We start from the raw sequence: 25,161 nt of genomic DNA on the forward strand, positions 1-25,161 counted from the left end.
TGTGTATCTGTTTGACTTCATTGCTTGACTACTACTATTGATTGGCTTCATACTATCTTCCATCCTGATCCTTACTACCTAGCTGCTATTAGTCTTGTACTTTCACATCATTGCATACTTGACTATGGCTTGCTTAGGGTAGTTTATCTTCCGCTGCATATTAATTAGGTCATTTCTGTTGTTTGTCTTCGAAACTTCTAAGTTTTGAAGACTTTCATAAAAATCGCCTATTCACCCCCCCCCCTCTAGTCGATACTAGCACTTTCAATTGGTATCAGAGCAACGTACTCCCTTGTTCTGTGTGATTCGGTTTAACCACTTGGAGTTTCAGCTATGTCGACCGCAGGGATAATCAAGGTCTCCGCTGCTTGACTCGTGTTCGATGGAACTGAATATCCCTACTGGAAGAATAAGATGCGTATGCATCTTGAAGCCATTGATGTCGACCTCTGGTATGTCATCAAGAATGGCGTTCCCAAAACTGGTGAAGGTGTCACCCCCACTGATGTCAAGAAGTTCATTCAACTGGACTCTACTGCAAAGAACATCATCTGTGGTCATCTAACCAAAGGACAGTATGGCCGTGTGAGTGCTCTGGAAACATCGAAGCTAGTCTGGGACTGGCTATCCAAGGTCAACGAAGGCGTCTCAACCCAGAGAGATCAAAGAATCAGTGTTCTTCGCAACCTCTTCAACCACTTCAAGAGAAACGACAATGAAAATGTCCAGCTCACGTTTGATCGCCTCACTGACATCACAAATGAACTTCAAGCTCTTGGCGCGACTGAGATTACCAAGCATGAAATCGTCAAGACATTGCTGAGATCACTTGACAGCTCCTTTGACACCCTTGCCCTCATGATACAAGAACGTCCTGACTTCAAGTCACTCGATCCGTCTGATATACTTGAGAGGCTCAACACACATGAGTTCCAGCTATTTGAGAAAAGAGATATCTATGGCCCAAACTATGGCCGAACTCGCGCCTTGAAGGCAAAAGTTGTTTCCTCATCTGAAGAAGAATCTGACTGCAGTTCTGAAGATCCTGAAGACATTGGAAAGGAACTTGCTATGCTTGTGAAGAAGTTCCAGAAGTTCACTAAAAAGAAAGGCTTCAGAAAGTCTTCACGATCCAGCTCAAGGAATGATGAAGCTTCCACCCATGACCACAAAAAGAGAACCTGCCACAAGTGCAAGAAACCTGGTCACTACATATCTGAGTGTCCACAGTGGGACAATGAGAAGAAGAAGAAGAAAAGCAAGGAATATGATTCTGATGACAAGAACAAGAAGAAATCCTCAAAGTCTTCCAAGTCTTCTTCCAAGTCTTCATCATACAAGAAGAGCTCATCTGGTAAGGCTCGTGCTTTTGTTGGCAAGGAAATGGATTCAGAGGAGGAGTCTGCTTCTGAGGAGGCGGAGGTGGAGTCTGGAGAGGAGTCTGACCCTGGCGTTGCAAGTCTGGCTCTAGCCACAGCCTATGTCGCCAAGTCCATCTTCAACACTGAAGACAATGTCTTCCACACCAACGCTGAAGCTAATGACGAAGACGATCCTACTCCCACCTACTGCTTCATGGCACGTGGTGCCAAGGTAAAATCACGCAATGCTTACTTTCAAACTTCAAGTGAAGATGACTCTGATTGTGAATCCAAACCCAGCTACAAAACACTTGCTAAAATTGCAACTGAATAACAAAAGGCTATGGAACATACTCAAAAACTGTTAGACAAAAGCGATGACCTGTTGGACGCTGAAATGACATGTTCACAGTCCTTAGTTGATGACATAAAAAATCTTCATGCTAAGTACCAAGAACTTGAAGGTCGTCATGAATCGCTCTCAACTACTTATGAGAGGCTCTCCTATGATTACCTTCAAAGGAAACAAGAGCTTGAGAAATTGAGAGCGGCTCATGAAGATCTTCAAAAGGTGAATGAGTCACTTCGCGCTCAACAGATCAGTTCCGCTCAGGATGGATTTGAACCACCATGTCTAAAATGCATTGAGTGTGATAACGCTACATCTGTTGCTGAATGTTCCACTGCTGTTACTGTTTCATTGTCTTCACCTACTGATGTGGTTACTAACCCCTCTGCGGAGGATACCACTGTTGTTGCTGATGAAAATGCTATGTTGAAGACATTGCTTGAAATAGGGATGTACAAAAGTTTGAAGGGACATCAGACTCTCTGCGATGTCCTCAAAAGGCAGATTCTGAACCGAAACCCTAGGAAGGAGGGTGTCGGGTTCGAAAGGAAAATGAATGTTGATGGCTCGTACTGGAAGCCTGAGCAGTACCCCAAAACCACATGGGTTGCTACAAAGGAACCTTCAGTAGATCCATCCACTTTATTTGGCTTTACCTATGCTAATCCTATTATCATTGATGAATCCTTTGATGCAAACTATAAGCTGTTCAAAAATCAGAATGGTGAAGTGTTTGCCAGGTACATTGGTACTAACTGCAGGAATGGACCACCTATGAAGAAGATCTGGGTACCTAAGCAGTACATTGAGAATCTTCCTATGAATGTCGTCATGACACCACCAAGGAAGAAGACAAACCCCAGACCTATAGCTTCATGTGGCCCAAAGGCTTCATACAGATACATGACTCACATGAGTCACCCTAACGCCAATGTGTGCAGGGAAATCATGCTCAGACTTATGAATATGAGCGTGTATCTTCGAATCGCTATGTTCATAGGACTAAGAACTTTTCTGCTTATTCATATGAGTATCATTCATCTCCTGCAAGGCTATTTGCTAGGGCTTCAAAGCCAAAATTCTTAGATGCTGCACTTAGACTCATTGCTTCTAAGCCACCACTGAAGATGTGGGTGGCAAAGAAGAACTAACTCTCTTTTGCAGAATACGGTCTCCAGCCAGCAATCAATGGCGTCCGATACTATTGCTAGGGACCTAAAACCCATTTAGGACGCACGATAAAATGTCATTCTATATACTTCACGTCTGAATATCTTATCAGTCATATTATGTCCTAACTTTGATATAAGCTGTGACTGTCCCTGTATGTGTCAAATGCTTATGCTTCACAACACTCTTGTGAAGCCTATCCTCCTAACTGCACTGTAGGGTACATCACCAAAAGCTTCAGAATGGATTATGGACAGTGGATGCACAAATCATATGACTGGTGATCGAAGTCTTCTCATGGACTTAACCTTACGTCCATCCGACAAGAGTCACATTACATTTGCTGACACTGGTAAAAGCAAGGTATTGGGTCTAGGTAGAGTTGCAATCTCAAAGGATCAACACATGGATAAAGTGATGCTTGTTGAATCCCTTGGTTTCAACTTAATGTCTGTCTCAATGCTTTGTGACTTGAACATGATTGTGATATTTGGAAAATATTGTTGCATTGTACTAATGGAATCTGACAAATCTCTAGTCTTTGAAGGGTATCGAAAATATGATCTATACATGGTAGATTTCCCAGCAGGTACACAGCTTGACGTATGTCTTCTCACAAAAGCTTCAGAATGCTGGCTCTGGCATCGAAGGCTAGGACATGCTGGCATGAGGAACTTACACTCACTCGTCAAGAAGAAGCATGTCATTGGCATCGAGGATGTCAAGTTCAAGAAGGATCATCTGTGTGGTGCCTGTGAAGCTGGAAAGATGACAAGGGCAAAGCACCCCTCGAGGACAATCATGACAACATCTCAACCCTTCGAGCTGTTACACATGGACTTATTTGGACCTACTCACTACTCCACCCTCACAACAACTGCCTGTCTCTATGGCTTCGTCATTGTTGATAACTACTCAAGATACACATGGGTTCATATAATACTTTACAAGACTGAAGTGCAAGATGTCTTCAGGCGCTTCGCAAATCAAGCAATGAACAATTATGGCGTGAAGATCAAGCACATCAGAAGTGACAATGGCACTGAATTCAAGAACACTTGACTTGATCTGTATCTGGATACAATGGGAATCACTCATGAGTTCTCTGCTCCATACACACCTTAGCAAAATGGCATCGTTGAGCGCAAAAACAGAACCCTCATTGAGATGGCTCGAACAATGCGACAAGACACCAAGAAAGTTCTGGCCTGAAGCTATTGATACATCATGTCACATCATCAACCGTGTGTACATCCATAAGCTTCTGAACAAAACATCGTATGAGCTCCTTACCGGCAAGAAGCCAAACGTCAGTTACTTCAGAGTATTTGGAGCTAGATGCTGGATCAAGGATCCCCATCACAAGTCAAAATTTGCACCTAAGGCTCACGAAGGCTTCATGCTTGGCTATGGAAAGGATTCACACTCCTACAGAGTCTTCAACCTTTATCTCTACAAAATCGTTGAAACTGTGGATGTGAAATTTGATGAAACCAATGGTTCACAGAGAGAGATTCTGCCAAGTACACTAGATGAAGCTCCTCCAAGCGAGTCTATCAAGCTGATGGGAACTGGTGAAATCATGCCCTCTGAAGCATAGCCTGAAGAGGAACTTATCATCTCTGCACCAAATCAACCTGAAGACAATACTCAGACCGAAGACAATCCTCCCAATGATGACAATGATCAGCGAGAGCAAAATCTTCGTCCTGTTCATCCTCGTGTTGCAAATGAAGTTCAAATAGAGAAGATAATTGACAGCATCAATGTGCCTGGTCCACTCACTCGATCAAGAGCAACACAGCTAGCAAACTTCTGTGGGCAATTTTCATTTGTGTCAATATCAGAACCCAAGAAAGTTGCTGAAGCTTTTATGGAACCTGAATGGATTCAAGCCATGCAAGAAGAACTTCAACAGTTCAAGCTAAATAATGTTTGGGAACTTGTCAAGCGACCTGACCCTCGCAAGCATAACATTATTGGAACAAAGTGGATATATCGAAACAAGCAAGATGAGCATGGTCAAGTCGTCAGAAACAAAGCACGTCTTGTGGCTCAAGGATATACTCAAGTTGAAGGAATTTACTTCGATGAAACATTTGCTCCTGTTGCTAGGCTTGAAGCTATTCGCATACTGCTAGCCTAGGCTAATCATCACAACATCTTGCTATATCAAATGGATGTAAAGAGTGCATTTCTCAATGGCAAGATTGAAGAAGAAGTATATGTCGCACAACCACCTGGCTTTGAAGATCCAAAACATCCTGATATGGTGTACAAGCTAAACAAGGCACTGTATGGCCTCCAACAAGCTCCTCATGCATGGTATGATACAATCAAAGACTTCCTGAAGAGCAAAGGCTTCAAACCTGGATCCCTCGATCCCACACTCTTCACAAAGTCATATGTTGGCGAACTGTTTGTGTGCCAAATATATGTGGATGACATAATCTTCGGCTGCACCAACCAGAAGTATAGTGATGAGTTTGGGTACATGATGCAAGAGCAATATCAAATGTCCATGATGGGTGAGCTGAAGTTCTTCCTAGGTCTTCAAATTCGTCAGCAAAGAAATGGCATCTTCATATCTCAAGAAAAATACCTCAAAGATTGTCTGAAGAAGTTTGGAATGGAAGACTGCAAAGGCTACACGATGCCAATGCCAGCCAAACACCATCTTGGTCCCGACGACAATGGTAAAGAGTTCGATCAAATGGTATACCGCTCCATCATCTAGGCCAGATATTATGCTTAGTGTTTGCATGTGTGCTCGATTCCAAGCGGCACCAAAGGAATCGCATCACTTAGCTGTGAAGCGAATTCTTCGATATTTGGCTTACACCCCAACACTCGGATTATGGTATCCCAAGGGCTCAAAATTTGATTTGGTTGGATTCTCGGATGCTGATTATGCTGGTGACAAGGTGGATCGCAAGTCTACATCAGGCACATGTCATTTTCTTGGTCGATCACTTGTCTGTTGGTCTTCAAAGAAGCAGAACTGTGTATCACTCTCAACTACTGAATCTGAATACATTGCTGCTGGATCCTGTTGTGCTCAGCTTCTATGGATGAAGCAAACTCTCAAGGATTATGGCATCAACCTGAAACAAGTACCTCTCTTCTGCGACAACGAAAGTGCCATCAAGATAGCCAACAATCCAGTCCAGCACTCGAAGACAAAGCACATTGAAATTCGTCATCACTTTCTCAGAGATCATGTTATGAAGAAAGATATCGATATCATTCACGTCAACACTGAAGAGAAATTGGCAGATATCTTCACAAAGCCCTTGGATGAGAAAAGGTTTTGCAAGTTACAGCGTGAGCTAAATATCTTGGAATCCTCTAATGTCCTGTGATCAGGCACACATCCTAACACTTATGCATGTTGATGACTTAGATGTGCAACACACAAAGTAATGTATATCTTCAATCCATGAAGATTTACACTCTGAGTGTGAATACATTAACATGGAATTTGACTTCGGAGCGCCATGATAATTGTGCGCCGTGTCTGGGTCTAATACTTCCTATACGGTGGGTAACGCCACCACCAAATTTCTCTGTTTGAAGTGTTTCACTCATGGCGTTATATTGCAATGACTTTGCATTTGGTTTGTCTTCAGTTTCAATTTATCTTCATGATTTTCTACACTATGATGATTTGATTGCTTTCTGATATATATATATATATATATATATATATATACTAGTGTTCTGTCCTCTATAGCATTCACTTATAGCTATGTCTTCAAGATTGGATCTTTTGAACTAAGTGAATGTGATTGGACCCTAACCTCTCTATGCTTCCTATCTCAAACTCTATCTGTCCAAATCATATGCATTCTATTGAAACTGTCGAATGTCTTCTCTGCGTGCTAGTCAGCAGAAGGCAAAGAGACAAACATTAAATCTGTTTTAAATGACTTATCTTTATTGATTGAATTCCGGAGAAGCCGGAACAACTCTCCTACATGCCTGGCGGGCGTGGGAACGTGGGACAACTCTGAGTATGTTGCATGCTTGCCACGTGCCCCTCAGATGTGAACCGCCAGGGGCACCAGCGTAATTGCGCTGTGTCGCTCACCTACTTATAAATACTTGTCCCCTGCGGTAAAGAAATCCTTCTTCCACCTATCCACCTCCGTCAAAACCCTAGCACCACCGCTGTCTCTCGACGACGCCGGCGACGAAGCGCTTAGCTGCTGCGACTTCTCCGACGCCATCCTCACGCCGGCCGCGGACATCGTCCTCTCCGCCGTCGCCGTAGATGTCCTCCGTCGCCAAGTTAGGGCACGGTGGGCTGAACTGCTTCGTCTCCTATTCATCCCATCTAGCAGTTCTTCGTGCGGTAATTATAACTCTATTTTACCACCTTTTTGATCTTCAAGATTCATCCTATTTACCGAAAGTGGTTTCGCCTATTCAATGTTAGATCTATTATGTCTACATCTCATACTGCCTAGTCAATTCACTTAGATTTCCTGTCTAGTTTGATTCCTCACTTGTACTTATTCACGGATTGGTACAAATCTGGAACCAACTCACCTATATAAGTGAATGTCTTCGCATCATGAGGTCAATGTCTTCAAACTGATTTATCTTCAAAATCTTCTGAGAATGCATATGACCTCTTCCCCTTCCCTCGCATCTCTAATGCTGTCACAGGTACATGTCCGGGGGAGAATCCCTTGGTTCTCATAGTCTGCATTCGTTTGCAGAATACTACAGCATCATATCAATTCTCCCGAAGCTAGTTCCTGCTTGACCAGCAAGCATAAGTCTCTGAAGCCTTTGAACGTATTGAAGCCATTCAGTTTGAAGTTCATGGCTGCAGAAAAATCAGCAAGGAAGGGTGGCAGACAGCGCAGAGAAGGAACATCTAAAGATCTGCCTAATGACCTAGCAGAACTCTACAAGACAGATCCCGAAGAGAATTATCATCAGAGAAAGACACGAATCCAATGGATTCGACGCTATTGGGCTGAGGAATGGTTCAAGTACAAGTTTGTGACGAAGGAATATGCAGAGAAGAATGCCATCAAGAGACCATGGGGTGATATCCTCTATCAAGGCCTTCAACCCAAGAACAGAGCTGAAGCCATTGCTCAAGGCTTCTATCCTTGCATGGTCCGTGGACCACAGCCTGAGAACGCCGACCCACTTCACTACTCTGGTGTCGTGACGACTCTCTCTTCAAGCGCAACTTCCAGTTTGCTGTGGCTTCGGCCAAGAAGAACAAGAAGTCATTGGGATTGGACTTCAACCCAGGTCCCTCTGCTCCCCGTGCTGACGGCTCCCGTGATGCTGATCCCAATGTTATCGGCCCCTTCTCCAACCTTGAAGCCCCAGCTCCTCCTCCAAAGCCGCAGAAGCAAAAGAAGCCAAAGGCTTCAAGATCAGTTGCACCTCCGAAGACTTCTCGTGCGAAGCCACTGGCCACTGCACCTCCTGAAGCCAGTGTGCAGTCTGAAGATCAATCCCGTGTCTCCAAGAGAACAGAGAAGGAAAAGCAACTTGTCAGACCAACTGATCAAGCCTTGACTCCTGCCGCCATTCTGCGCAAAGAACCCATTGATTTGTCAAGTGATGAAGATCTTGCTGATGATGCCCTTGAGCAGCTAATAAAGAGCAAGGAAGAAGCAGAAATCTTCAACAACTTGCCTCTCTTTGATGTGGTAATCATCCACAACTTCATTGATGAGTGGTTCGACACCCCCAATCTCAGCTTTGAAGATTTGCAGCTTCCCATTGGCCTCAGTGTCGCCTTCAATGGCGCCATTGCTTCTGAGCTAGCTCTCGCTCAGCGCATCATTGAGCTCAAGAACAAGATTGATTAGGAGAAGGCTCAATTCAAGAAGCATGTGGCCAAGCTAAGTGTTCAAGACGTCAGAAACTTCAAAGTCATGCTACATGAGCTTAAAGAAGCTTTTCTGAAGAAGCGTGAAGAAGCTCAGGGCTCCCGAGAGCGCATGAAGTGTTTGGCTGATAAGTGTGTGCTCGCCTACAATGAGGCTGAGAAGCACAAGTCACTTGGCCGTCTTGGCATTTATCGCAGGATGGCTGCAAAGAAAAAGAAGAAGCTTCCTGCTGACCAGCCTGAACCTTCAAGCCAAGAAGTCCCTCGCATTATCTTCCCAAGCAGCATGACTGGCTCGAAGCCAAAGGTCACCAGAACCGCTTCAGAACAGAAGAAGACGAGGGCTGCCGAGGCTGAAGCCAGAAAGAGAAAGAATACTGAAGCCTCTGATGTCGCTCCCTCCAAGAAGAAGTGCAAGACCAAGAAGACTAGGACTGCTTCCACAGAGCCCTTAGTTGTTGAACCCATTTCAGTGGTTCGCCCAGCATCAAAACATCAAGAACGAAGGATGATAGTCCATGAGCCTGCTCCCACAGAGGCTCATGAAGCTGAAGATATTCTAGCAGCTGAACCCACCGCTGCTGAAGACATTGGTCATGATGACAATGTAGCAGATGATGAAGTTCTTCCTCAGATCGAACATGACGTGGTATCATCGCCTGTTCATACGAACAGCGAAACTCATCAGCATTGGTTGTCCTCTGACGCCAATTGCTCAGGATGCATTGTGGGCTGATCACCCACAGCTACAAGACTCCCCCAGTACTCCCCAACAACAACAACAAGCTACACCCCCCGTGCAAGAAGAGGATGAAGACTTTTAGGCCCAGCCATCTCCATCTCCTAAGGCGTTGCCAACATTTCGCAGGCTTCGCAAAGGACAAAGGCCTCAAGTCCCTCTGTCGAGCGTTCCAGAAGGAGAAGTGCAACGTTCACCTGTTGCTCGTCAAGTCTTTTCTGAACCTACTCCAACTGTGAATGTCTCCGAGTCTGAAGCACAAGCTGCTGAAGACATTCCGGCTGCATCAGCAGAGGAAAATTGAGAAGTACGTGTCCCTACTCCCCCAGTAATTGAAGAAGCAGTTCCTGATGTGAACGTGCCTGTGCCCGACCCTCCTGTTCGTCAAGAGGAGGTTGAAAATGTTGAAGCTACCACCACCAACGCCAATGAAGCCAATGACGTAGTCATGGCTGACGCTAATGTGGAGCCTGCACCAACCAGTGTGCCTGAAGCAAATGTGGCCACTGAACCTGAAACCAATGAGGCTGCTGCACCTGAAGCTAATGAGACAACTGCTCCCGAAGCACCTGTTGTGCAGCCTGACGCCTCAGTTGTTGCCCCTGCTCCTGTTCCGCCACCAAGGCCCCATACAATTGAGCAAGCATACAGTCATGGTCAGCTAACCACTGTCCGATGGCCCATTCTGGTACCTCCGCCTACTGCCTCTGGACCTCAATTTGACTATCATGTTGAGCATAGGCCTCAGGTCCAGAAGCCAAAGCCTAGGCTGCCAAGGTTTCCGGGTACTGCAAACTCACCAGGGTCCTTCAATGCAAATGGCTTCAAAAGCCACAATACCTTCTTTGACAGCGTCAAGAACCCCTACTCCAAGCCAAGGATATCATCAGATCGGTTCTGGAGCTATCAGCAGAGAAGCTATTACTCCTGCGTTCTATATGATCAAGGGCGCATTTTCCCTCATATGCGCCTTGACACTGAAGCCATTGCTGGACTGCCGTGCTTAGAAGAAGCACTTGATTGCTTTCGTGATGCTGGTCTGCTCCACTTTGTGACAGACAAAGAACATTGGAATGAAGAGCTATTGCTTCAATTCTATGCTACTCTACACATTCGCGGCTACTACAGAGACATCAAGACATGGGTTCTCGAGTGGATGACTGGAAATGTTCATCATGAAGCCAAAGCTATGGATATCATCGAGCTCACAGGGCTAGCCACTCCTGGAGAACTATATGAACCTGACTGTCAGCTACACCGCAATGCAGTGGAGAGTATCTTCCATAAGCCAGAACCCAATATGAGCCAGATGTTGAGCATGATGAAGCCCTTGCCATCTGACGCTGAATATCCAACAGAGTTCTTTGTTGAAGACCTTGAGTATCTGCCTCGCACCATATATCATATCATCAGGCGAACTCTATGGCCTGTCAAAGGACATTCATCAGCGGCCAAGCTTGAAGGAGCTATGAAGACTTTGGTCTTCTATATTCTCAATGGCATCAGCTTCAACACTCAAGAATTCTTCATCAGGCAACTTGCTGCTTCTGGCTCTGACCTATTTGGTCTGAAGTTTTATGCTCCATGGGTCATGCGCCTCATCAAGAGACACTCATCTGTCAACTATCAGCCCTCTACTCGCAATCATATGATCTTTTTGCCAGAGGTTGATATGTCAGTTGAAGCTATATACTCTGACCCTGCCAAGAGGCCTCTTTGTCTTCAGAATGCCGAGCACCAAAGCTTCACTCAACCCATTGAAGGTGTTCAAGCAGCGACACGAATCTATCCATTGGCTGGAAATACTCGTCTGCCTCATCGAGCACCTACTGAAGCCACTGAAAGCACCATTGCACAAAGGCCTCGGAAGCGTTCTCGCGTTCTCAATGACCGAGAACTTCTTGTGGCCCTTCATCAGAAACAGGATAAGCATCATTTTTGGCTCAAGAGACAGATGCAAAGCCTCTTGGTGGATGTCAATCGCATTCGCAACCTTGCCACCAAGAATGCCTTTGTTGCTCATGAAACTTGCCGGCGATCATGGAAGAGTTTGACCCTGCTTAGTGCTGAAGCAGATCTTCAAGACGATGGCTTCAATGAAAGATTCCAGTTTGACTCCACTCCTCCACGGACTGCTGTCCTACGTCGCACTCCATCTCTTGAAGACTCTGAATATTCTTCCTCCGCGGCAACGGTAAATGCCAGAGTGATCGATGATGAAGATGATGCTACTTCACCACCTCCTACTACTGCGCGCATCGACACTGCACCAAGTTCATCTGCACCGCCAACCAACGACGACAACCCTGCTGCTTCACCTACTCATGAGGACGAGTAGATGCTCTATGTCTTCAAACCTTTTTGGTCCTTACTGACAAAAGGGGGAGAAGCGTATGAGTTGATAGTCTTCAAGCGGGTTCATATGGGCGGTTGCATTATATTTTGCTTCGTGCTTACAACTCTTGCTTTTGAAACATTTGGTTCTCTGAGTTGTAACACCTAAACTTGATGGTCGTCTGCTACTTATTTGCTTCACTGTGATGCGATGATAAATTCCGCATGTGCGATGATAACTTCCGCACTTAGATCATTCTGCAGACGTCCATTTTTCATTATGCATGTCATTCTACTTGCTATATCATTTCATGCATGATGAACTATCTTCATAAGTTGAAGTGGATCTCCACAAGTACAACCTGCCATGTGCATTTGCATTCCAAAAGCAAATTACTTATATGCACATCTTCAGGGGGAGCCCTTGCTACTTATGAAGACAATTCCCAATTCCCTATCCTTACAATTTCACATATTTTATCCCCGTTGAAAACTTCAACCAGTTTGTCATCAATCACCAAAAAGGGGGAGATTGTAAGTGCATCTAGTGCCACCCCTAGTTGGTTTTGGAGTATTGACGACAAAGTTGGTTGAGGGACTAATGCGTTTGTGAGAATTGCAGGATAACGCAGGTAGTGTCCCTCATTGTTTCGGTTTACCTACCGGAGATGACCCCTAAAAATGTATGAAGACATTGAAGACAATGGTGGTATGAGAAGATATTCATATTGAAGACTATGACATGAGAAGACATTACGTGAAGACTATGGTGCGCGAAGACTGTGTGGTTTCGTTGTTTCCTTTTCTTCTTTGTTGAGTCATAGGAACCACCGTACTGTTAAGTGGGGTCCAAGTGAACTAAGTCAGAGTGAATGAAGTGATGCTCAACTCAAATCCTATGTCTTCGAGCGAAGACAATGAGAGCAAATCTTATCCAGAGCTGGATGAGTCAGCTTTGCTTGTAGCCCAAGTAAAGCTGCCGCGTGTGTTTGAAATCTGACCGTTGGAACACGTGTCAGTTCCTTAGTGACCCAGGGTCATTTTGGACAAATCAGGTCGGGTTGCCTAGTGGCTATAAATAGCCCACCCCCTACACCATAAATTGGTGGCTGCTCAGAGTTTGTGCACGGCTTTTGTCGTTTGAGAGCAACCCACCTCGAAGCATTTGAGAGAGAGAAATCCTTGCGAGGACAAAGCCCAAACACCCAGAGCCAAAGAGTGTTAGGCATCACTGAAGTCTTTCTGTCTGTGTGACCTGAAGACTTATTACACTTGAGGACTGTGAATCCTCCAGCCGGTTAGGCGTCGCGTTCTGAGCATCCAAGAGTCATTGTGGATTGCCGGTGAACGAAGTCTGTGAAGGTTTGGAAGTCTCCCTTGAAGACTTACCAGAGTGATTGGGCGAGGACTGGGTGTCCTTAGCTCAAGGGGAATAAGGTGAAGACACGGTCTTCTGAGTTAAATCTCAGCCTCCCTAACCAGACGTACAGTTGTCACAGCAACTGGAACTGGTCTAACAAATCCTGTGTCTTCAACAAGCGACTGGTTCTATCCCTTCCCAACCTTACTTAAGTTTGTCTTCGTGAAGTCATTGCCTATCTGTGTATCTGTTTGACTTCATTGCTTGACTACTACTGTTGATTGGCTTCATACTATCTTCCATCCTAATCCTTACTACCTAGCTGTTATTAGTCCTGTACTTTCACATCATTGCATACTTGACTATGGCTTGCTTAGGGTAGTTTATCTTCCGCTGCATATTTATTAGGTAATTTCTGTTGTTTGTCTTCGAAACTTCTAAGTTTTGAAGACTTTCATAAAAATCGCCTATTCACCCCCCTCTAGTCGATACTAGCACTTTCAAACGCGCTACTATTACCTAGCTATAGCGATTTCGCTGTCCCTCGCTACTGCTATATCTTTCATCATCCCCCCTCCCCCCCCCCGTACCCCTTTCCCTTTCAGTTTCCCTTTCAGATACGAGATACTAGGTACTGCTAGTAGATATCAAATTCATAAACCATTACTAGGTAGTACTCCCTTCGTTCCAAATTACTCGTCGTGGTTTTAGTTCAAACCACAACGAGTAATTTGGAACGAAGGGAGTACTAGATAACAATTTCTTGCATAGTCAACATGCACCCTCAAGCAGTACAAGGTCATATCAACGGCGATCATCATATGTAGTTCTAGATGATATCGACGACGATCATCATATGTAGTTCTAGATGATAAAGCCAGACACACATCTGTAGTTCTAAATGATATAGACACACACACATACGTAGTTCTAGATGTTATCGAAGACAATCATCATCCTAAAGCCTGGGCGGTTGGTGTTCCTGATAGTAATTAGGATGGGCTGTTCAACACGAAGATTCTTGCCATCGAGGAATTTCTTCCACCCAACCGAGTTTAAGTGTGTGCGACCGTCCGTGTCCACGCGGTAAGTACAGGTTGTGACGGAGCCCCTTGCAGTAAGGCGTAGTCCAGCTGAGCCTTCTTCATCAGGCTCGATACCATAACTCACAGATATGCTCTTTGCCAATTTCTAAATAAGAAAAACATATCAATTAATAAATAACCTCGCAAATAAGTACATATGGATTATCTACACTATTAATAGTTTCCTTAGATTCTACACTAATAAGCATGTGATCGAACTCTACACTAAAACATATCATCGACTAGATTCCACACAACATACCATATCATTGGACTGTACACTAAGTAATTCATCGGATAATTTGCATTTGTAAGTATAACATACCATATCATGTCGATCAACCATGGTATTTGTCAAGCGGGTCACGAATGGCACCCCGACAAAGTCAGCACGTGGCGGAATTATGTCCCACAGGTTGGACACCTCCTCCTCACTGAGCCTTGTTCTTTGAGCTATGATGGCTTCACGAAGTGGGTCCTCATCATCTTCATCGAGTGGGTCCTCATTATCTTCATCATCTTCATCATCTTCGTCATCTTCGTCATCTTCATCATCTTCCACCAGGTTGAGATAAATGACAGCCAGCTTGGGTCTTTCTGCTCGGAAGGAGAAGCTGATCAACTCACCACCAGTAAGACGCATGCGAGCGACGAAACGGGCCCATCCATCTCCTCCAATCTGCGACATATTGCATCCTTTCTCGACCTCCATAGTGTACGGCCCCCCAGGAGCCTCAAATGTCACAGTGTCTCCTGTCAGCTTGTTGAATTTCAACCTCACATTGCATGGGATGATTCGTGTAAAATAAGCAAAATAACACAATGCAGTAATGCCAACACTAAAAATAAAATAGTTATTACATTTCATCTAATTTCTTACCGCCGCATGATGAAAACTCGGCTGGAAGTAGATGCCGAACAGCTTGCCAGTTGCAAGGCTGCTGGCGCATCTTGACTTGCACAGTCGACATAGTGGTGGTGGTGGTGGCGCCATTTTTCCTAAAGCAATATGAGCAAAGGATTAACGATCCACTTCACAGGAAAGAAAAAGAGTAGCATGTGATATTTTTGGTTCTTCCACGAGAAGCAATTTGATGGACAATTATAATCCTAAGATCTAGTAACATATTATATGACAAGGTACCACCTACATTTTGCCAAAAAGTAACTTATTAAAAAAACAAAAGCAACTATGCGTAACTAGCCTACTAAAGCAACTAAATCAAAATATTCTAAATCAACTAAATGAACTAGCCTACTAAATCAACTAAATCAAAATGTTCTAAGTCAACTAAATCAACAAGCCTACTAAATCAACTAAATCAAAATGTTCTAAATCAACTAAATCAACTAGCCTACTAAATCAACTAAATCAAAATGTTCTAAATCAACTAAATGAACTAGCCTACTAAATCAACTAAATCAAAATGTTCTAAGTCAACTAAATCAACTAGCCTACTAAATCAACTAAATCAAAATGTTTTAAATCAACTAAATCAACTAGCCTACTAAATCAACTAAATCAAAATGTTCTAAATCAACTAAATGAACTAGCCTACTAAATCAACTAAATCAAAATGTTCTAAGTCAACTAAATCAACTAGCCTACTAAATCAACTAAATCATATCAACTAAATCAAAATGTTGCATATGAACCAGCCTACTAAATCAAAATGTAGTGGGCAGGAGGGAGAAGGAGGGGCGACTCGAGGAGGGAGAAGAGAGTAGGATGGAGGAGGAAGGCAGAGTGAGGAGGGGCCGGCCGGTGCGGCCAGTGGAGGGAGGACGGAGGAGGAAGGCAGAGCGAGGAGGGGCCGGCCAGCGGCGAGTGGAGAGGGAGGACGGAGGAGGAGGCCGGTACCGAGTCCAGCAAGGAGGAGGAGGTGACGGTGGCGCAGACGGACACTACAAGAAATATGTCAACTAGTGACCTGCTGTCAGTGACCCTGGAAGAATTGGTCATAGATCTATGACCATTTGAGACCAATTGGTCAAAAACTGTTCGGGAGGCTCCAAACGCTAAACCATTGCGACCATTTTGGTCAAAAAGGTCATAATTTCCTTACACGAAATGGTCATAAAGCAAACAGTGCTGGTCCGCTGCCTTATTTCTAGTTGTTAATGACCAATGTAGATTGTCATAGCCTTGTAGATTGTGGTGGGTTGTGATGACTAGGCGCCATCTCATCAGTTTTGCCTATGTGTCATGTCCATGTGTCAATTTTTGCTCTAGGTTGTGAAGCAACCTATATTTCTGTTATTCCAAAAATTCCCAAACAATTCTCATAAATTGTTTGAATCATATCTTCATCAAATATGTCAAAAACATTCCTTGCCTAGTTCAAAAATAACTCAACAATATTCATTTTCCTATTCTGTTCAGAGCAGCACTTTGTGAAGGAAGTACCACTTTGGCATGTCCAAATGGTATCCATTTTCTACAGTGCTTTCCTATGCCCAAATAACCATTCTCCACCAAATACCAGCTCAATCCATTCATTATTTTGAGCCCAGCTTCAACATTTGTATTTATGTCCAGTGTGGTACTTTGCAAAGCAAGTACCGCCTAGGCTCCTCCTTTTGAGGTGAAAATTTGTGAAGACAGTCTTCTTAGTAACTGATCATCCTTAGCCAAAACTCACGCCCATTATCCATGTGCATTTCCCGTACCGAAAATCAAACACTTGGCTGCTTATTCATGTTTGAGCATCGATCGGTCTCCTCGTGAGAATCTTATGTTGTGATTTTCTTCCTAGCACCTACATGGGGAGTGTCTAACCCACTAGACATGCCTAGGCCGCCCAGAACACATGGCAATGCCACGGTCACGCGGTGACCACGCGGCGGGCATGCGAGCTTACGCGCTCTAGAGTTGGGGCCCTCGGCCACCGTCCAAACCTCGATGTCTCGCCATCAAACGATGTATTTCTGATTAAATAGATACTTATTTACCTAAAAATGATTTTTGGAAAAAATAAAGAGCAAACTATGAGGCAGCTACAGTTCAAATTTGACCCGCTTCCAACTAAATCGACGGGAATTTGTCTTTTTCACCAGAGGTGGATCAAAATTTTTGACACCTAACCATTTTTTCAATTGTGAATTAAATATGGCCTAGTATTTTATAAAATTGATTAGGTCCAATTTTACAACAAATATATGGTAGGTCCTTCACAAAAAAACTCATTTTGGGCACTCGGAAAATGGAAAATGAATTTTCCGTGCAAAGAAAATGAAAACTCCCTTAGGCAACATTGTTTGGGATTCCAAGATGCACCCTTGTGCAGAATATTAGATCATTTGAACAAACTATGCCATGAATGTGGCCATAAGATTGATCATTTTGGCTTGAAAGCCATGAATCTTCACATTTGATAGCTCATTTCTGAGAACACTTTTTTAAAATAATTACCGTATTACAAGTTTATTATTTTTCTTGGAAACTTGGTCACATATAATGACACAATGCGAAGGTTTTCCAATTTTTTGATTTTTTTGAATTTTTATGCCCGTTTCAAAATGCGGTCAAAACAGCAGGCTTGACCGTTCCTATCTAGTGGTTGAATCTTGTAATTTTTTTGGTGTTTCTCTGATTAAATAGATACTTATTTACCTAGAAATGATTTTTGGAAAAAATAAAGAGCAAACTACAAGGCAGCTGCAGTTCAAATTTGACCCGCTTCCAACTAAATCGATGGGAATTTGCCTTTTTGACCAGAGGTGGATCAAAAGTTTTGACACCCAACCATTTTGTCAATTGTGCATTAAATATGGCCTAGTAGTTTATAAAATTGATTAGGTCCAATTTTGCAACAAATATATGATAGGTCCTTCACACAAAAACTCATTTCGGGCACTCGGAAAATGGAAAATGAATTTTCCGTGCAAAGAAAATGAAAACTCCCTTAGGCAACATTGTTTGGAATTCCAAGATGCACCCTTGTGCACAATATTATATCATTTGAACAAACTATGCCATGAATGTGGCCATAAGATTGATCATTTGGCTTGAAAGCCATGAATCTTCACACTTGATAGCTCATTTTTTAGAACACTTTTTAAAAATAATTACCGTATTACAAGTGTATTATTTTTCCTGGAAACTTGGTCACATATAATGACACAATGCGAAGGTTTTCCAATTTTTTGATTTTTTTTGAATTTTTTATGCCGTTTCAAAATGCGGTCAAAACGGCGGGCTTGACCGTTCCTATCTAGTGGTTGAATCTTGGAATTTTTTTGGTGTTTCTCTGATTAAATAGATACTTATGTACGTAGAAATGATTTTTGGAAAAAATAAAGAGCAAACTACGAGGCAGCTGCAGTTCAAATTTGACCCGCTTCCAACTAAATCGACGGGAATTTGTCCTTTTCACCAGAGGTGGATCAAAAATTTTGACAACCGACCATTTTGTCAATTGTGCATTAAATATGGCCTAGTATTTTATAAAATTGATTAGGTCCAATTTTGAAACAAATATATGGTAGGGCCTTCACAAAAAAACTCATTTCGGGCACTCGGAAAATGGAAAATGAATTTTCCGTGCAAAGAAAATGAAAACTCCCTTAGGCAACATTGTTTGGAATTCCAAGATGCACCCTTGTGCACAATATTAGACCATTTGAACAAACTATGCCATGAATGTGGCCATAAGATTGATCATTTGGCTTGAAAGCCATGAATCTTCACGCATGATAGCTCATTTCTGAGAACACTTTTTGAAAATAATTATCGTATTACAAGTTTATTATTTTTCCTGAAAACTTGGTCACATATAACGACACAATGCGAAGGTTTTCCAATTTTTTGATTTTTTTTGAATTTTTTATGCCGTTTCAAAATGCGGTCAAAACGGCGGGCTTGACCGTTCCTATCTAGTGGTTGAATCTTGGAATTTTTTTTGGTGTTTCTCTGATTAAATAGATACTTATGTACGTAGAAATGATTTTTGGAAAAAATAAAGAGCAAACTACGAGGCAGCTGCAGTTCAAATTTGACCCGCTTCCAACTAAATCGACGGGAATTTGTCCTTTTCACCAGAGGTGGATCAAAAATTTTGACAACCGACCATTTTGTCAATTGTGCATTAAATATGGCCTAGTATTTTATAAAATTTATTAGGTCCAATTTTGCAACAAATATATGGTAGGGCCTTCACAAAAAAACTCATTTCGGGCACTCGGAAAATGGAAAATGAATTTTCCGTGCAAAGAAAATGAAAACTCCCTTAGGCAACATTGTTTGGAATTCCAAGATGCACCCTTGTGCACAATATTAGACCATTTGAACAAACTATGCCATGAATGTGGCCATAAGATTGATCATTTGGCTTGAAAGCCATGAATCTTCACGCATGATAGCTCATTTCTGAGAACACTTTTTGAAAATAATTACCGTATTACAAGTTTATTATTTTTCCTGGAAACTTGGTCACATATAATGTCACAATGCGAAGGTTTTCCATTTTTTTTGATTTTTTTTGAATTTTTTGTGCCCGTTTCAAAATGCGGTCAAAACGGAGGGAATGACCGTTCCTAGCTAGTGTTTGAATCTTGTAAATTTTTTGGTGTTTCTCTGATTAAATAGATACTATTTATCTAGAAATGATTTTTGGAAAAAATAAAGAGCAAACTACGAGGTAGCTACAGTTCGAATTTGACCCGCTTCCACCTGAATCGGCGGGGATTTGTCTTTTTCACCAGAGGTGGATCAAAACTTTTGACACCCAACCATTTTGTCAATTGTGCATTATATATGGCCTAGTATTTTATAAAATTGATTAGGTCCAATTTTGCAACAAATATATGGTAGGTCCTTCACAAAAAAGCTCATTTTGGGCACTCGAAAAAACGGAAAAAATGTTTTTTTGTACAAATGAAATGAAAACCCCCTGTGTCAATGTTGTTTGCCAATCTAAGATATAAAATTGTGCAAAATATGACATCATTTGAACAAATATTTGCTAGGTCTCGCACGAAAAAACTCATTTTGAGCATTGAAAAATGGAATGAAAAATTTGTGTGTAATCAATCATGACCAATTTAAAAGGTCAAAAGGTCTTCAAATTGTTTGACGCGTTCTAATTGGTTCATAGGCTTATCACGCGGATCATGCATCCACCACCGTCGGATGCTTCTGAATCGAACGGCAGCCCTCTCCCCCTCCTCTCTCACCTAAACCCTAACTCATATCCCCTCCTCTCCCCCGATCCACTTTCCCCCTCGTCCCACAGCCGCCACCCCAAACCCTCTCGCTCCCCCACTGGATCCCTTCCGTGCCGCCCTGAAATCTCCTCTCCTCTCATATCTGCTCCCGAATCAAATCCCCCATCACCTCCGCCACCCCCACCTACCCCCACCGCCGGCGCGAGCCGCGAGCACGGGAGCGCGAGCGGATCGATGGCCGGCGCGGGATCCTCGTCGGGCGGCGGCGGGGGGAGGGAGGGCGACTGGGACTACGGCGGGTGCGGCAACCGCAACTATGCCTTCCGCTCCCTGTACAACCGCTGCAAGCAGCTGCGCCTCCTCGTCGACCCCAACACCCCGCGTGACTCCAAGTGGCTCCCCCGCGCCGGCGACTGGATCTGCAACGGTACGGCCCCCCGAACCCCATGCCCACGCCTCCCCTCGCCTTCCCCCTCTAGGTAGAGGTAGAAGCACAATCTTTCCTTCCTTCGTCGCAGCCCTAATGATAGTGGACTAGAGGAGGCTGAGCGCCGTGATTCGGCTGGTGTCCCCATCTAGGCTTATGTAGAGCTGAAATCAAGCGGAAAGGGAGACCAATCACGCTGGTAGACCTAGCCTGGAGGTGGCCTGGGCTCTTGTTGTGTTGTATCATGAGTTAGCTATAGGATGTGGAAGGGAGATGGATGGTTGCCGGTGGCGGTGCCTCTCGGGGTACCCCGGTTAATTTAAGCTCGTGATCTCCCTCAGCACATCGCGTCGGAGGCTTAATGGCGTATCATTTATGTTTTATTTCATTATCCTGTTTATATGTATAGTTGGGCTTCTTACTGAGGTTTGGGTAAGAAGTTGGGTAAAAATATCCCCTCCCATCTCATGTGCCACTGCTTGCTTTTGCTTTTTTCCTTCCATGGGCAGATGCAGATCTCATCTCCTCTTGTTCTGCGCCGGCCAGACCATGAACACTTCAAGCGGAAGGATGCATGATGGGCTGGACGACAAGGTGGAGATCCTGGACACACAGAGGGGCTACCAAACCGGTGCTGCAGCAACAACGACTTCGCAGCCCATACAGGAGGTGGACTGCATACAGTGCCTTGTTAAATACCACCATTCTACCCTGCTTTGCATTCGCATTTTCATTTGCTGTCTTTTTGCCACCATATGACATCTTTAAAACTGCTAAGAGATTCAAACTAAGAGGAAGTCGTGTTCAGTTTCGGTTGGCACTATGATATCAAGTTTCATCATGTACTGTTGGTGTTGGTTTGATCAAATAAACAGGGGATTTATTTACAGTGTTGTTCTGATGTGCCAGCTCATACAACATGCATTAAGTATACAGTATCTTCCAATTTGAATCGAACTAGAAGTTGAATTACTATTACGTCTCACGTGTGCCTCGGCTGTCATTTACTCTATAGAACTATTATTAATTGGCCCTGATCTGACGCAATGTTTTCTGGATGTTAGGATGATACGGTGTACTACTCCATTCTTCATCGATTCTCTGTCCCCTTTTACTTGTAGTACAGCCCGCCCATCTCAGAATATTCTAGGACATCGACCGAACTGTCATTTATATACCACGCGACGTTCCTGTTCAAAAAGTAAGACGGTAGCTTCAGGTTTGTATATAAAGCATCTATGTCCAGTTTGATGATGTGTGTTGTTTGTTTCTTACTAGCAGCTATGGATACTATGGCTACACATTGAACTTGAGCTCATGAACACGGAACGGCCAACATTGGATCCAAGTACAGGAAGAAGATCAGGATAGGCGCCGTCTCATTCTTCACGATTTTTTGTATTGTGTGCCTTGAAAAGCATGGTTGCAACCATTCCTAAGTTTTTGTTCTTGTTCGATTTGTATTTGGATACAGCAGGTGCTTTGCTCTTGCGCACGTGGTTGATCCTGATTGCTGAACATGGCAGATGTATCTTCTTTTGTGTATCAATTACATAGCAGTACTATGTAATGGAACAGTCTATGTACTGTTATTTTTAGGTTAGGTTGAAGTGATTGGTAGGCCTTTGTTAAGAAGCGAGCTTCTTTAAATTTCCGTTGTTATTTGCACTATATTCCACGCACGCCTCATGTGAATCTGTGATCGTATCCATAGACCAGTGAATTTATTGCACCATTTGCTTGCTGTGAAGTATCCAGTATTTGTTACATTATATCTTTAAGTAGTAATATTGAGAATGGCAATCAAATTCTTCAACTGAACTGCTCTTTCATTGTACCATGAAATACTAAAGTTTTGCTATGTATAACACTGCTAAATGTGTTTTTATGTATATAGAATTGCATTCATTTCCTCTTCTTTCAGTAGTTACATAGCTTGAGGTCTGTGCATTCTTTTGAATAGGATGTACTCTTCTATGCAGAAGATCTGATTTGCACAAACATAGTTATCTGCGTGTGTTGCCTGACTTATCTATATACACACTTTGTGGAAGAAATAGGATATATATATGTGATTATGTTGCTTCTATAGTATAGTTAGTACTCATGCCCATGATCGACCAGGTCCCTGCTCTGTTTCTTCTTCTTTTGCTTCCTGTATGTATGTATGTGTCTGACGACGAAGGTGGTTTCTTCAGAATTGATCGAGTCTGACAAAGTTGTTCTGAACATTTTTTGAAACAGGGCGAGGCCGGAGATGTCTGTGCGGTGATGTCCCTGGGGTGGCGCCACTGTGCCCGACGCTTGCCCTGGTCGCCGCAGTGGTGCTTCAACGGCTTCCAGACCCTCTCCTGGATGTGGTGATGGTCACACCACAGCCGTGGTGTGGCCGAGCCTCCGCTACAGCTACAACCTCCCTCCGGTGAGCTCCTCCCCGTTCCTTCTTCTCTAGTGTAGCTCCTGCATGGCCTTGGCCATGATTTGGGTTGGATGTGGGGCTCTACTGGTTGCTGCAACCAAGCATCAACTTCTACTGGAGCTCTCTGGTGATAAATTCAAGCGATTCTAGGGTCTGTCAGTAGCTGCCCATGTGTACTTGCTTTATATATGTGCTCCTGTGATCATGGTGGTGTTGATGCTTATCTTGCGTGTCTGGTGGTGGTGGTGTTGACAGCAGTTACACACCTAGCTTGTAACTAATATCCATACTGCTAATTTACCTCAAGTTTATCTGAACATGGTTGAAATGAGCGCTTCAAATTTTGATGTCTAAAATCAATTTTTACCTCAAGTCATTAAGTAATTATTTTCATTACATCACAGTTAGCTGAGAATATTGACTTGAATATTTTATGTATGCCCTGATGCATGTACACATACGGTTGAGCAAATTCCGAGTTGCAGTGGAACAACCTAGAGTTAGATAGGTTCAATTTTCTTTTGTTCTATTTCTAGTTTAAGCATATGCAGACTCTAGTAAGTGTCTATGCATGTAGCCCCCTCGCTCGCGTACTGTTGCCGCTGCTCCTGCTATTTTCTGCTGCCGCATACTGCTGCTGCTCACCAGATGCCGCAGCTACTCACTGCTGCTGCTACTCTTGCACTGCTGCTGCTGATGCTACTCGTTATGGAATTCATTATGGAATTTGGTGCAGTGTACCATCAGTCACAGCTGCTGAGTTAGCCAGTTAGGTAGTAGTACATGACAGTGAACGGCTCAAAAAGTATTTCTGTGTTTGATGCATGGCCTATCTTACTTCGTGCTTATACATTCTGTTCTGTACCTAACTTATATTGGAAGCTGAGTATTCTGTAAGATGGATCTAACCATCATTAAGTGCACAAGTTTTCAGGATAATTCGCAACTGCATTAAAAAATTCTAGTGGGAGTTATACATGTTTTCTCATGATAGATTAATCTAGACTGAAACATGATTTTCCATCCCATTTTTCGTCGACAAATATACAAGTTATACAAGTTATATCAGCAAGTTACTGTATGTGTTAGAGAAATTAGTGTTGATTTATTTGTTGTCCTTTTTCTTCTTTCTAATTTTTGCATGAGAGCAAACTGGTGTAGCTAGCTGGACTATGCAACCATGAATCAGGAAGTAGCATATTCAGTTTTGCTGATAGAAAATAAATGCATTACAAACTTTAAAAACTGCATAATAAGTGCTTGTTCATGTTTTGTTTTCTCTAAACTTTGTTTGTATGATTGAGGGCAAATTTACTTGGTTCTTTTCTCTAAACTGTGCTTGGAACATTCGTTTTTGTGATCTAAAATTGCCTTCCTGTGATGATGCAGGTGCCCAGTTTGTGCTCGCTACCGAAGGAGCTCCATGTTGAAGAAGATTGAAGACACTTGTAGAGCTACAGGGTTAACACCAGGGCAGCTTGTAGAGCTTGTAGAGCTTTTATATGTATAGAGCTTGTAAATGTATCATGTGTATAGCTTGTAGAGCTTGTATATGTTAGAGCTTATTATGTGTCGAGCTTGTAAAGTATATGTTATTTGTACAATATGAGCTTTGTACTGAATCTGGCTGATAATATTTGGAGAATACTGGTTATTTATTTACTGTTAAATTGAAATATGAAGAATATGAACTTGTTAGCTGGGACCCACGAATCTGAACCTGACATCTGGGACCCATTTGACTAGTGGACCTTTTTTGTATTAAAAAAAACTAAAACTTTCTAGCAGAAAAGGCCATGGCCCCAAAATGAGAAGGCTTAATTGTTGGGCTTGGCCCATCTACCTAGCCAAAATTAACATGAGAAAAAAACACAAATAGGCCGAATTGT

The 25,161-nt window shown here is 43.1% G+C and overlaps 1 protein-coding gene across 8 annotated transcripts; it reads left to right on the forward strand.

Annotated features, from left to right (window-relative positions):
- The first annotated feature begins 20,454 nt into the window (after positions 1 to 20,454).
- LOC123112356 (uncharacterized) lies at positions 20,455 to 24,930 on the forward strand. Of its 8 annotated transcripts, none has more exons than XM_044533319.1 (5): positions 20,455 to 20,853; positions 21,369 to 21,522; positions 22,135 to 22,219; positions 23,098 to 23,275; positions 24,662 to 24,930. In XM_044533319.1, exons 2-5 carry the CDS (start codon positions 21,403 to 21,405, stop codon positions 24,780 to 24,782), a joined length of 504 nt encoding a protein of 167 aa, XP_044389254.1. In that variant the 5' UTR covers positions 20,455 to 20,853; positions 21,369 to 21,402; the 3' UTR covers positions 24,783 to 24,930. The 8 variants fall into 8 exon arrangements, 5 of the variants coding, with proteins under 5 accessions (XP_044389254.1, XP_044389252.1, XP_044389256.1 ...); XM_044533317.1 differs by having other exon boundaries at positions 21,400 to 21,522; XR_006455392.1 differs by adding an exon at positions 21,918 to 22,054 and having other exon boundaries at positions 20,456 to 20,853; positions 21,363 to 21,522; positions 22,132 to 23,275.
- The last annotated feature ends 231 nt before the right edge of the window (positions 24,931 to 25,161 follow it).

The sequence above is a fragment of the Triticum aestivum genome, chromosome 5B (genome assembly GCF_018294505.1).
Source record: "Triticum aestivum cultivar Chinese Spring chromosome 5B, IWGSC CS RefSeq v2.1, whole genome shotgun sequence".
Lineage (NCBI taxonomy): Eukaryota > Viridiplantae > Streptophyta > Magnoliopsida > Poales > Poaceae > Triticum > Triticum aestivum.